The following is a 13,679-nucleotide window of genomic DNA, read 5'->3' as shown; positions in this document are numbered from 1 at the left end:
GCATTTAAAGACCGATATTATTCAAAGACCATACAATCGCCAATAATGACATTAAAACACATTTTAGACTTAATATTAATAAATGTGCATTGTGCACAAGTAGTACTCCAAGTAAATTTTAATTTTAATTTTTAATTTTAATTTTTATATCAGTAAATCTCAAGTGATATGTCAGTAAATATGTTAATAGATTTGGACTACTTGGTATAAAATAAATATATTTTAAATACATTACTTTTTACTAGGATATCTATCTATCTGTCTATGGTTTGTGCGTAATTAATATAGGCTAGTAAGTATATAGGTCGCATTATAGTCCACAATGCCGTGAAAAATGGGAAGTTGAGCGTGAAGTACTGAATACAACCTCTGTTAAGTAATTGCCAGTGAGTCAAATAAAAAACATTTCTTCAGCTTGTGTACTTTTGGGTGTGTCCGTCTAAAACGAGGAGGCACGGCAGGAAAATACCCTAGTAATGTTAGTCCCTCCTTCTCAGCTCAGCTCGGACGAAAGTCTGCACATTAAACCCGATACAGTGCTGAGTTTCAAGCGATAGTGGCAATAAAAGTATGACTATTATAGTCTAACACAGTGGGGCAAGACGTTCAGGGAGGGTCTGTTTTGTGTTTTTTTCCAGTGCCAGGCAACGTCTGCTGTTCTTCCGCAGTTTCCCTGCAATCTTTGGATCCCGTGCGGTAAAAAATATATATATAAATACACTGTACGTCGCATTTCATCATGTATCAGCTTATAAGGAAATTCGTGTTCACCGAGTCGCATTGTTTGGAGGAGGACAACACGAAAAGTTTCGCGGAGTTGTTTGAGAAGTTGGATGCTAATAAAGATGGGAAAGTGGATGTTTCTGAGCTCAAGACGGGCCTGGCTGCTATGGGCTTCTCTATGGGGAAAGGCGAAGCGCAGGTAATTCCAGTTCACTGGCTCTCTGCGTTTCTGTTGTAGACTCACTTTTGTTGCAGAGCTGGGTATCGGGTGCAGTATAAACCGCATAAACCAATAAACCACGACAGGCTGTCGGGCTCCTATATTATTCGCATGCAAGGGAAATTTACTACTGAGAAAAATCCACCATTTTGTTCGATGTAATATTGCAGATCATAATGCATGCTTCTAAGCTAAACCATTAACAGTAAATACTATAAGTAGCAGATCAAAGATATGATGGGAAATGATGCATTTGTTGCCAGCCCACAACCTCCTTCTCTTCCTTCTTTAGTAATATGTGATGCTATTTAAGGTTATGCTTTTTACGTTTAATGCACATGGAAATAGTCACCGAATTTTGACTAACGTTACATGACATAGATAATAGCTTATTTGCCTTAACATACTCTCAGATGTCCTTTCAGATATGGTTTTCCAATCATATATAGGTATGCCATTTCCTGTCTTTTGCAAGGAAGTGCACTTAAAGCAGAAGGGTGGGTAAAGACACTCCTGCTCATGCTCGTTTAAAATATGCATTCCATTATCTGTTGCCATTCCTTACCACTGAGACAGATGATATAACCCCACCTCGCCTAAGCCAATGAGTCTGACTGTATCAAAGTTCAAAGACAAAGAGTGCCAGCAAACTTATCAGGTCACACATTATAATGTTTTTTATTGTTTTGGCCATACTGGTTTTGCTCATTTGATTTGTATTACCTGCATTTCTGCATTGTACTGAAGTGTGTGGTAGTCTATAATCGCATCTAAATGACAACACAGGGTGGCAGTGTTTTTAAAGCTGACATTGATGTCAGAACAAACTGAGCTGGGTTTGTCTGTTTGAATATGAAAATGGTGGCTTTTTAAAAAAAATATATAGTATAAGGTTGAGAAATCATTGTTTCCAGTGAATCAGTGCAATGTGGAAAAATATTATATTTAGGTTCTACTAAGTGATCCACATTTTCCAGGAACCTCATGGACTGTTTGTTTTTCTCTGACAGAAAATTTTTGCCTCTGGAGACACTGATAAGGATGAAGGGCTGGACTTTGAGGAGTTTTCAAAGTATCTGAAAGAACATGAGAAAAAACTCAGACTGACCTTCAAGAGTCTGGACAAAAATCAAGATGGTAAAATTAAAGTGTAGCCTACTGTATTTTTTTTGTTGCTCTCCTTCTTTCAGGACTAATCCAATAATCTGTTTTAATCATTAAATTCATAGGATCTTTTGCACCCTAAAATCACTGTATGTTAAAGCATTATAGACAGCAATGACATTCTGTAAAGCTGACTTGAAATGATGTATATTGTGAAAAGGTGCTATATAACTGATTTTGACCTAAATTCTTACATCCACTAATCATGCTAATTTGGAGTCATACTGAAACACTTGTAATCACACCTTTTGCTTTTGTTGATCATAAAACATACATTTATTAACAACATTAATTGCATATTGCAGGTAGCATCGATGCCAAAGAGATCCAGCAGTCACTTAAAGAAATAGGCATAAACTTGACAGATAAAGATGCAGAGAAAATCCTCCACAGGTACTCACACCAAAGCAGCCTATAACTCACTATATACTCATGATAATAAAGATTACACTCACTTTGGAAAATATTACACATTTGATACAAATTTAACTTGTAATTATGTGAAGTGATAGTGTTAACTAGAGCTGGGTTTTGACAGATTTCTCAATTCAATATGATTCTGATTCGCAAACTTGCGATTTGATTCGTTTTCCTTACTTTTCAGTTATTTGGGATTTATATCAGGTATAGTCAGTGTTGGGCATGTTACTTTAAAAATGTAATTAGCTATAGTTACTAGTTACTTCTTACAAATAGTAACCGACTTAGTAACTGAGTTACATCATTATAAAAGTAACTGATTACCAAGGAAAGTAACTATTGTGTTACTTACATTTTTTTTTTAAATATGTCAAATAACTTGGATGCCCCTTAATAAATAAATAATGAATTGGTAAAAATGGTAAATGAATAAAACATAGTATACTAATCTACACTATTTTAATGTTGCTGTAGGACAATGTGAGAGATACCTTCCATGGGCTAAATATCACATTATTGGGGTCACTTCAACCCACAGACATAAAAAACAACCCTCTGGGGTTGAAAACCGCAGCGGTGTGTTATGTCTAATTTTTTTCTTAATGCCCAGATTTACCTCAGAAGAAGAATGCAACATGAAAATTATAGTAACGCTGCATTTTATTGTCAGTAACAGTACCGGTGTTGTAATGGGGAAACAGTAATTTGTTTGATTACTTGTCACTAAAAAAAGTAATGCCGTTAGTAACACCGTTTATTTATAACGCTGTTATTCCCATCACAGTCAGTTGGTACTACGTTACTGTAATACTGGAGGTTAAATTTTACTGATTTGTATACAAATGCTTAAATGCACAAAGCCTATTGTGATTTATTGAATGGGAAGTGTGCTACAGTTTTCTGTTCATTAGCTGTTCATCAATATTTTTTACTCACCCCTAATGTAAACCTATAAATAGGCATTTGGATATTTATGTACGTCTCTGCAGCACATTGGTGTTGTCAGTGATTAGTGAAGTATACAATATCCTTGTGTAAAGTCTTTGCTTGTGAAATACTCATGCTTGATCTAATTAGTTTGCTGATAACGCATTACAGAGGGCAGAGTTTCTTGGAAAGTCTATGGTTATCATGAAGGAAATGATTAGTAGTGGTGTGAAATGGGACATTAGTGTGTGTGTGTATATATACATATATATATACTCGCACACATACATACGATATAGCCTTTTCTGTTTCATTCTGTTTCTAATTTCTTGAGATGCACCCATTAAGCTTTATGGTAACTTCATCACCTAGGACATTGTTCTTCAGGCCCACATGTGTTCTCTAATTTGACCCTTTGTCATCCAGTATTGATGCGGATGGAACTATGACTGTGGATTGGAATGAATGGAGGGAGCATTTCCTCTTCAACCCAGCAGATAACCTTCAGGAAATCATTCGTTATTGGAAACACTCCACTGTAAGTTCCACACAAGCATTATATCACATATTGCATACATTACCATCTGATCTGAATCACGTATCAGTTACGATGATCACTAGATGCTATGATGATGGCCCTGCTTAGTGTAGTCAAACGGTCACATGTCATTGGCCCAGTCAGACACCCATTCAGTTGTCTAGTCAGGCACACAGTTCAGTGGCCCTGTAATCAGCTTGGCCAGCCATTTATATCCCTCTGTCAGTGGGAAGGATTGGGGAATCATGGGAAAAGTGCTGAGACCAGGAAGGATAAAGAGTCTCTTGACTGATTAAGTGTCAAAAGTCAATGTGACACGAATATTTGTTCATTGTGCAAGACAACTTAGCATCTCTTACATGCACATGTTACGTAGATATATGAATAAGGACATACTATAGATTTACATTGTTTTAATCAAAGCTCATTGTATATACAACTGACATAAACCAAAGCCCTATTTTTCCTATTTAGCCCTATTTTCATATTTAGATTTAAAACAATACAATGATTCTGGTTATGGGTTGATTTAAAGTTTCTTAAAATAACCCTAGGCCAAAAATCACAGATCTTTGAGCGGTGCAGGTTCAGCTCAAGTCATCTCAGCCAATTGCAGCGAAGCTAATTTAAGACTGTCCTGTACTGGGATTAGCCCTGGATGCGTTCGTCATCTGACTGCTGCGCTGATGGAAGCGCAGTGAGGTCGGGCAGAGATGAAGAAGTGAATCGGACTGTAACGTTGTGAGGGGAGCAGGTGAAGCAATAGGTCTTCATTGAAGTTGTTAGTATCCACGGCTGGTGTCAGACGAGCTGGCAGCAGAGTATCAGCATGGCTTTGCTGCAGGAGCACAAGGGAGAATGGCTCATCATTGATTTTGAGGATGAAGAGGCTGTATATGTGATGGATGTAGATATGGTAGGTCCTCTGATCCAAATTATTTCATAGAGGCCAAAGCACTTTTGGTCCACTGAGCTATAGCCAACGGTTTATGATATAAAGTGCAAAGTATGAAATAGTTTGGTGATAGAAACTGAGCTTTATTTTATTTCTAAACAGCTACATTTACAATGAAAGTTTGTACAGAGGGTATGTAAAGGGATAGTTAATTCACTAATGCCTTGTGTTGTTCCAAAACTGCATGACTTTCTTCTGTGGAACATATTTTGAAGAATGTTGGTAACAGAACAGGGTTACACTTTATTTTAAGGTTTCGTTATTACAGTGTAATTATATATTATATGTTTATTCATTGAGTAATATTAACTATGTGTACTTACTGTGTGGTTAGGGTTAGGCTTAGGGTTTGGCTAAGGGTTACTTGCATGTAATTATGCATCATTTTTTGTTATTATAATAGTAAGTACATGTAATATGTGTAACAAGAACACCTTAAAGTAAAATGTTACCCAAAACAGTTCTGATACCCAATGACCTTCATTATGTGGATAAAAAAATACAGTGGAAGTCAATGGGAACCAAATGGGTTACCAACATTGCTCAAAATATCTTTTTTCGTGGAAAAAAGAAACTCATAAAGGTTTGGAATGAGATGACAGAATATTTATTTTTGGTGGACTATCCCTTTAATAAAATTAATGTTACCTGTGTAAGTCTGTGATGCAGTACTGATATGTTACATAAGATGACAGCGTTGATGACATTATGTACATTCTACTACTGCAGCTTTCACATAGAAACTGTTATATGTCACCCATCATATTTGCTTATTATCATATTCTTTGCATATTATATGGACAGTCACAAAATGGTAACAGAATATTATTTTCATATTTCAGTCCAACACTAAGACAAAGAACCTTTTTTCTCATAGTTCAAATATTGGTTTGAGCCATAAAATATGTAATATATTTGACATAAAGTATGGATTAGTGTTGTTTGGTAGGTTACTCTGCAGTATAGTTGGTTAGTACCTAACTTTACCTCTCTTGTGTACTAGGTGTTGGATATAGGTGACAGTCTGACTATTCCAGATGAGTTCACCGAGGAGGAAAAGACCACTGGCATCTGGTGGAGGCAGCTGGTTGCTGGGGGCGTGGCAGGGGCGGTCTCTAGAACCGGCACTGCCCCCCTGGACAGAATGAAAGTCTTCATGCAGGTACAGTTAAGCCCAAATTTATACTTCAAAATATTTTTCCCTCATCAATTTTTTCTTTCTAGTAAAAATTTTCCCATGCATTAAAAATATATTTGTATATTTTTCATGCATATTTCATGAAAAAGACAAAAATATATGTATCTGTCAATCTATACTTTTCATAGGTTCATTCCTCAAAAACCAACAAAATCAGTCTGGCGGGCGGGTTCAAGCAGATGATTAAAGAAGGGGGCGTGGCCTCTCTGTGGCGGGGTAATGGAGTCAACGTCATAAAAATCGCTCCAGAAACTGCAATCAAATTCATGGCGTACGAGCAGGTGAGATAATAGAGAGAATATCTCTAGCACTGATCTTAAATATCTAGCCCAATATGACCAGTGTGACACTGTGAAAATCAACATTACCAAGAAACCCACAAACACTGAAAACCACTTCCACTTTTGTATTTTTTCTTTGCCACAGTCTTCCCTTCTATCTTAGTTTGAGCTATTATTTTTCCTGGTGTAGCAAAAATAAGCAAAATAGCTGGTCACATTGGGTGAAATGTCAGTTACTCAATATTAATTTGAAGATTATGGAACTGTTATCCTGAATATCAGTGCGGCTGTGATTAAAGGAGAAGTCCACTTCCAGAACAACAATTTACAGATAATGTACTCACCCCCTTGTCATCCAAGATGTTCATGTCATTTTGGAAATTCAAACTCGGGGCACCATATCAGTCCATTATATGGAGAAAAATCCTGAAATGTTTTCCTCAAAAAACATCATTTCTTTACGACTGAAGAAAGAAAGACATGAACATCTTGGATCTCTAAGGGGGTGAGTACATTATCTGTAAATTTTTGTTCTGGAATTTTTGTCTCCTTTAAGATAGCCAAATGCTCATGTGACATTGCTTAAGTGTCTTACATAAGCATGGTGTCAATTAGTGCTATTTTAACAGCAGTCATTCACCAAACCGTGGACTGGTAATGCGGCGTGGAGGACAGAGGATAATTGCAATGGAGAAGATCGCATTTCCTTTACCTAATGAAAAGAGAACAGATTGTTGTTAACCCATCTCGGTTCTGTTTGGCTAAGCTGTTACATGTTAAATCAGTCTTGCATAATGTGCTTTGTGTTGTGCTTTAACAGTATAAGAAGCTGCTGGCCAAAGACGGTGGGAAAATCCAGTCACATGAGAGGTTCATGGCTGGCTCTCTGGCTGGCGCAACTGCTCAAACAGCCATCTACCCAATGGAGGTGAGAAATGAGACTCATGGAGATGGATCATTCTGAGTTAATATATAGATGTTTATATAAACTGATGTATTATTGCTCCAACATTGCCCATTTAAAATGAACTGTAGCCCTCAGTGGCAATATTGACACATGGTGCACATTTTAGTGATTATAATAGTAATATTTAAAAAAATGTTTTTTGTTTATTTTTTAATTGTAGGTAATGAAGACCAGACTTACTCTGAGGAAGACTGGCCAGTATTCTGGGATGTTTGACTGTGCCAAGAAGATACTGAAGAAGGAGGGAGTGAAGGCCTTTTATAAAGGCTATGTGCCCAATATCCTGGGAATTATTCCGTATGCTGGAATAGATTTAGCAGTGTATGAGGTGAGCACAAAATATTGTGCTGTTAGACTACATACCTAGTTTCTGAATATTGTATCAGCTTCATATTTTCAGACTAGGTGTTACACCTCTGGGCATTTTTCAAGTTTTTCAGGTTTGTGACCTACTTTAAAAATGCAGCAGGTGTTTGCATATTTTTGTACTTAATTATCATAAGTAGAGTTGGTAATGAAGGACATTTCTAGTTGTAAAGAAAATATGCAATTTCATTAAGAATCTTACTTTAGCATACTTTAGCATTTTAGATAAAGCAAAAATATATTTTTCTTTAGCCTAAATTGGTCAAGTCAATAAGCTTTTTTGCTTTATCTGAAGTGCAAAAACCTTAATTTAAACATGAAACAAAACATTTAAAAAAAACTGAAAGCTAAAAACTGAAATAAAATGTTTAAGTATTAAAGGAACACTCCACTGTTTTTGAAAATAGGCTCATTTTCCAACTCTCCTAGAGGTAAACAGTTGAGTTTTACCGTTTTTGAATCTGTTCAGCCAGTCACTGGGTCTGGCGGTAGCACTTTTAGTGTAGCTTAGCATAGATCATTGAATCCAGTTAGACCGTTAGCATCTCGCTCAAAAATGACCAAAGAGTTTCGATATTTTTCCTATTTAAAACTTGACTCTTCTGTAGTTGGATTGTGTACTAAGACTGACGGAAAAAAAAAAAGTTGCGATTTTCTAAACCGATATGGCTAGGAACTATACTGTCATTTTGGCGTAATAATCAAGGAACTTTGCTGCTGTACCATGAGTGCAGCAGGTGCAATGATATTACACAGCACCTGAAAATAGGCTAACATCCAACATCAAAACCAATGTGACCACCTGCTTGCACAGGAAGACTATTTTCAGGTGCTGTGTAATATCATTGCACCTGCTGCACCCATGATTTGGCAGCAAAGTTCCTTGATTATTACGCCAGAATGAGAGTACAGTTAGCCATATCGGTCTAGAAAATTGCGACCTTTTATTTTCCATCAGTCTTAGTACACAATGTAACTACAGAAGAGTCAAGTTTTAAATAGAAAAAATATTAAAACTCTTTGGTCATTTTTGTGTGAGATGCTAATAATCGGATGATTTATCAAGGACCAGAACTATCCGTTTTATACATACAATTTTACTCTTTCTTCTCTACAGACGCTGAAGAACGCTTGGTTGTCTCGCTATGCTAAAGACACTGCTAACCCAGGAGTCCTGGTTCTTCTTGGCTGTGGGACTATTTCCAGCACATGTGGCCAGCTAGCCAGTTACCCCCTCGCCCTGGTCCGCACACGCATGCAGGCCCAGGGTAAATATTCAGACATGAATGCGCACAGAATACAATTTTGCATTGTGATTTGCCTAATATTCCCCTTTTTAATTCTCCACAGCATCAATGGAGGGATCAGAGCAGGTGTCCATGTCCAAGTTAGTGAAGAAGATCATGCAGAAAGAAGGCTTTTTCGGGCTTTACCGTGGGATCCTGCCCAACTTTATGAAAGTGATCCCAGCTGTGAGCATCAGCTATGTGGTGTATGAGTACATGAGGTCTGGATTAGGCATCTCAAAATGATCAGTGTCTTGCGTGTTTTTACAACGCACAAATTTTAACCACCTTTCTTTGAAAACACCCTCCATGATGGGACAAAATGTTTTGTTCAGTAACCAAAGTGTTTCTAATATCAACTCTGGGAAAAAGCCATGATGGCATCTTGCATTAAGGCTGGGGCCCAACCTAATCATGTTTACACTGATATATAACTGTACATTTATATATAATTGAAGAAATTTCTAAATGTTCTACATTCGTCCCTGACCAAAGCCATTGTGAGCCAGTGCACTATAATGTTATACAGTATCAGTCTGTTTTACAGATAGATAGATAGATAGACATGAAAATCTGCCTTTTTGTGTAAAGTAATTTTACCTAAATATACAAAGTATAATTTTAAGTGAATTAGGTTGGTTAGGTTGGGCCGTAGTCAAGTCTTTACATGCTGCAGTCAGTACTGTTTGTATATGTTCTGTGAAAAATGCTGAATACACACAGTAAAATGATGCAAAATTGGAACCCGCATTATGACATAAAGAGCTAAATGTGCCTTATATCATTTGTTCGATCTCTGTGTGGGTTCCTTTCCATCTCAGCTATACATTGGAAATATAGTTTGAACTTGTGTTGCCTTTATCCCCTAAGTTTGCTTATTTTAGAAACTCTTGTTTATATTAAAGGTTGTATTTTAATACAGTGTTGGGACGTGTCTCATTGCACATATTTTTTATTTTAATTTTACAAATGTTTTCTGTTTCAAATAAAGACTGTTCTGTTGAACTTTCAATTCATCAAAGATTCCTAAAAAAAACGTATCGTGGTTTCCACAAAAATATTAAGCAGCACAACTGTTCTCAGCATGTTTCTTGAGCACCAAATATGAATTTTTGATTGATTTCTGAAGGGTCATGTGATACTGAGGACTACAGTAATGGCTGCTAAAAATTAAGCTTTGCCACCATATATACAGTTATTTTAAGCTGTAATAAAATTTCCTTTGAATATGTTTAAATAATGTAAACTTGACTAATTTGATAAAATAGCCATCCGTTGTAACTGCATGTAGCAAGTGACAAAAAGACTTGAGAATAGTTAAGCGAACTGGCTTATTCCACTCTGACGCAAGAGCTGAAAATGTCCGTAGTTTGAAATCATCCTGCAGATGCTCAATTTATTCAACTAGTGATTACAGCATCTTGAAAAATATACATAACCGGAAGAATCGATACACTGCTTCGACAAGCGCTTCCAGTGTTCAATTCTGGTGCAATAAGGGTCCATTAACCAGGCTTTATCTCCACACAGCTGTGTGCTCAGTCTCACCTGAGAAGATCAGTTTCTCCTTCATGAGGTTGACGTCACGACTCGGCCGACGTACTACAGCGCTTAGCATGATCTGCTCAGGGTTGTAGCTGTGCATACCACTCATCTTCCACCTGAGGAAAAAACATGACAACACAGTCAACAAAACACACTTCTGAGGCTTTGAAAGTGCCACAAAGTTCTGCTCATTAAGTATTAGATCTTGAAATATTTGATGAGATAAAGTGACTGAGAACACTTGAAAGGATTAAAGCCACTAAAGTAAAGTAAAAGCACTAAGAATGATAATTACTGGAAAGAAAAATACAAACAGACATAAGAAACAGAACAAATCAAGACCCTAAAATACTCATCCTCATTACCTGATCAGGTGATAGCTGAGCAATTTCAGCGAGCAGCGGAGGACAGGCGCATGCAAAGACCAGAGGACAGAGAGAAAATGGAAAGTAGAGATTGCCAAGAAGAAAAGAGCAGAACCATCAGTTGAAAAGCGCCCGGCCGCCCAGCAGAGATATAGCAAGCGTGCTAACTACAAAACAACCTAACATTAACACCAAGGCCTGCTTTCGTGCAAATGTGTGCGAGCACAGAAATAGTCATATTGAAGATTAAAGCCACTACTGACACAGCAAAATAGCTTCCAGTATTAAAAAGCATTAAGAAACAACTTGAAGGACATAAAAGAGATGCACTTACTTCTGAAAAATGAAGATGCTGATGACAGTCGCCACAGATATTAAATCTGAGGTGATCCATATCAGGCCATATTCTTCTGCACTCTACAAAACATGTTAAAGCAGCATTTAGCCATTAGATATCAATATAAAAAAAAGCTAATTAGGAGAAAAAACAAGCAGAATCCTAATAAAATAAAATCGCAATATATATAAAACTGTACACTACTAGTCATAAGTTTTTGAACCGTAAGATTTTGAAATGTTTTTTACAGAAGTGTCTTCTGTTCACCAAGCCTGCATTTATTTGATCCAAAGTACAGCAAAAACAGTAAAATTCTGAAATATTTTTACTATTTAAAATAACTGTTTTCTATTTGAATATATTTTAAAATGTAATTCATTCTTGTGATTTCAAAGCTACATTTTTAGCATCATTACTCCAGTCACATGATCCTTCAGAAAGCATTGTAATATTCTGATTTGCTGCTCAAAAAACATTTATTATTATTATCATTATTATTATGTTAAAAACAGCTGAGTATAATTTTTTTCAGGTTGCTTTGAATAGAAAGTTCAGAAGAACAGCATTTATCTGAAATAGAAATCTTTTGTAACATTACAAATGTCTTTATCATCACTTTTGATTAATTTAAAGCATCCTTGCTAAAGAAAATAATTAATTCCCATTATTTCTTCCCCTAAAAAAATACTGACTCCAAGCTTTTGAATGGTATAGTGTATAAGGTTATAAAAGCTTTTTATTTCAGATAAATGCTGATCGTTGGATCTTTCTATTCATCAAAGAATCCTGGAAAAAAAAAAAAAACTGTACTCAACTGTTTTAAATATTGATAATAATAATAATAAATGTTTCTTGAACAGCAAATCAGCATATTAGAATGATTTCTAAAGGATCATGTGACACTGAAGACTGGAGTAATGCTGAAAATTTAGCTTTGATCAAAGGAATAATCAGATTTTTAAAATATACAAATCGAAAACAGTTATTTCAAATATTAAAAATATTTCAAAATGTAACTGTTTTGCTGTAATTTGGATAAAATAAATGCAGGCTTTGTAAGCAGAAGAGACTTCTTTAAAAACATTAAAAATCTTACTGTTCAAAAACTTTTGATTGGTTGTGTATATCTCATAAGTCTAAATGTGTCTAAAAGCACTATTTCCAGGGAATTTTTGAAGTATTTCGAAGCTTTTGGAGCCCACAATCCCTTTCCACTACAGATTTTTCTGATGCAAATGTATGCAACTATTTGCAAAATTAGTTAGTGATCTTGCATCATATATAAAGCATGCCAATTTAAAATCTACAGTATTCTGTGGAATGGGTGGTAAAATGTGTAAAAGTGGGCCAAGATTCTCTACATCCTTCTTGGAAGCTGACAGCATAATTGAATTAGCCATTCAATGAACATCCGGCCAACGTGTAGGACTTCATGAATGACAGGCGTTCCAAATCTGGCCTGTGTATTTGAATGTGATTATAGCCGATTGATATAAAAAAAAAAAACTGAAAATTTACTCACCTTGCAAGCTGTCCAGATTGTAGATGAGCTTGTCTCTTCAACACAACAGATTTGTAGAAATTTAGCATTATATCACTTGCCCTCCAATGGATCCTCTGCAGTGAATGGGTGCCGCCAGATTGAGAGTTCAAACAGCTAATAAAAACATCAAAATAATCCGTAAGTAATTTACACGACTCCACTCTATCATTTAACATCTTGTAAAGTGAAAAGTTGCATGTTTGTGGAGTGGGCCCTTACACTTATAGGGCATTGCAAGCCCTCTGAGGCGTAAGCCAGGGCTATTTTTGTAGTCAACAATCTCACGAGAAGCTGTCTTTGACACCATCCGTCACCCACCGAGCGATGCCTCACTACTGATCTCTCACTGACAGTGCGAGAATTTAGAGCAGCGTCTCGCTATGGTAAGAGTGCTTCAGGTGAACGTTGGGCGAGTGAGACAGTCACACCACCTGATGCCTTGGCTCATTCCCATAGATATGGTGTGATGGGACAGCACTCACCACCCAACGTTATCCACCACCACCCCAAGACAGCAATCCCATGAAAATTGACTACAGACGCAAATCCATCAAAAAAATGTTTTAAAAAATTTGTTTATTTTCCATATGACTAGATTTTTTATTTCAAAATTGTCAAAATGGCGTAATTTAAATTAGTTTATTCATTTTACATATTACTAGTTTTCTGTTTTGAAAATTGTCAAACGGCATTATTTATGGTGCTTTAAACGGCAGAAAACGGCATTAGTTGTGGCGCTAATTATCCCCTAAACGGCGTAAATTAACTTTATTTATTAATTTTTTTTTATTTTGCATTTTACTAGTTTTATTATTTGAAAATTGTCAAACGGCGTTATTTAATA

The 13,679-nt window shown here is 36.3% G+C and overlaps 2 protein-coding genes across 4 annotated transcripts; one reads left to right on the top strand and one right to left on the bottom strand.

The window, feature by feature from the left end:
- Window positions 1–465: 465 nt before the first annotated feature.
- Window positions 466–9,962, top strand: slc25a24 (solute carrier family 25 member 24). The gene is made up of 10 exons (XM_051139429.1): window positions 466–922; window positions 1,954–2,080; window positions 2,413–2,500; window positions 3,881–3,992; window positions 5,951–6,109; window positions 6,274–6,426; window positions 7,247–7,354; window positions 7,554–7,721; window positions 8,877–9,027; window positions 9,110–9,962. The coding sequence occupies exons 1-10, from the start codon at window positions 740–742 to the stop codon at window positions 9,289–9,291; spliced, it is 1,431 nt and encodes a 476-aa protein (XP_050995386.1). The 5' UTR covers window positions 466–739; the 3' UTR covers window positions 9,292–9,962.
- A 584-nt stretch (window positions 9,963–10,546) lies between these two features.
- Window positions 10,547–13,332, bottom strand: LOC127182633 (glycerophosphodiester phosphodiesterase domain-containing protein 5). Of its 3 annotated transcripts, XR_007829937.1 has the most exons (4): window positions 13,055–13,332; window positions 12,815–12,949; window positions 11,290–11,372; window positions 10,547–10,706 (listed from the first exon to the last, which is right to left on the bottom strand). XR_007829937.1 is itself a non-coding variant. In XM_051138019.1 (2 exons), exons 1-2 carry the CDS (start codon window positions 13,009–13,011, stop codon window positions 10,562–10,564), a joined length of 342 nt encoding a protein of 113 aa, XP_050993976.1. In that variant the 5' UTR covers window positions 13,012–13,037; the 3' UTR covers window positions 10,547–10,561. The 3 variants fall into 3 exon arrangements, 1 of the variants encoding a protein (XP_050993976.1); XR_007829936.1 differs by lacking the exon at window positions 11,290–11,372; XM_051138019.1 differs by lacking the exons at window positions 11,290–11,372; window positions 13,055–13,332 and having other exon boundaries at window positions 12,815–13,037.
- Window positions 13,333–13,679: the final 347 nt, after the last annotated feature.

The sequence above is a fragment of the Labeo rohita genome, chromosome 20 (genome assembly GCF_022985175.1).
Source record: "Labeo rohita strain BAU-BD-2019 chromosome 20, IGBB_LRoh.1.0, whole genome shotgun sequence".
NCBI classification, from domain to species: Eukaryota; Metazoa; Chordata; class Actinopteri; order Cypriniformes; family Cyprinidae; genus Labeo; species Labeo rohita.
This window is presented reverse-complemented; position numbering and strand designations above follow the sequence as displayed.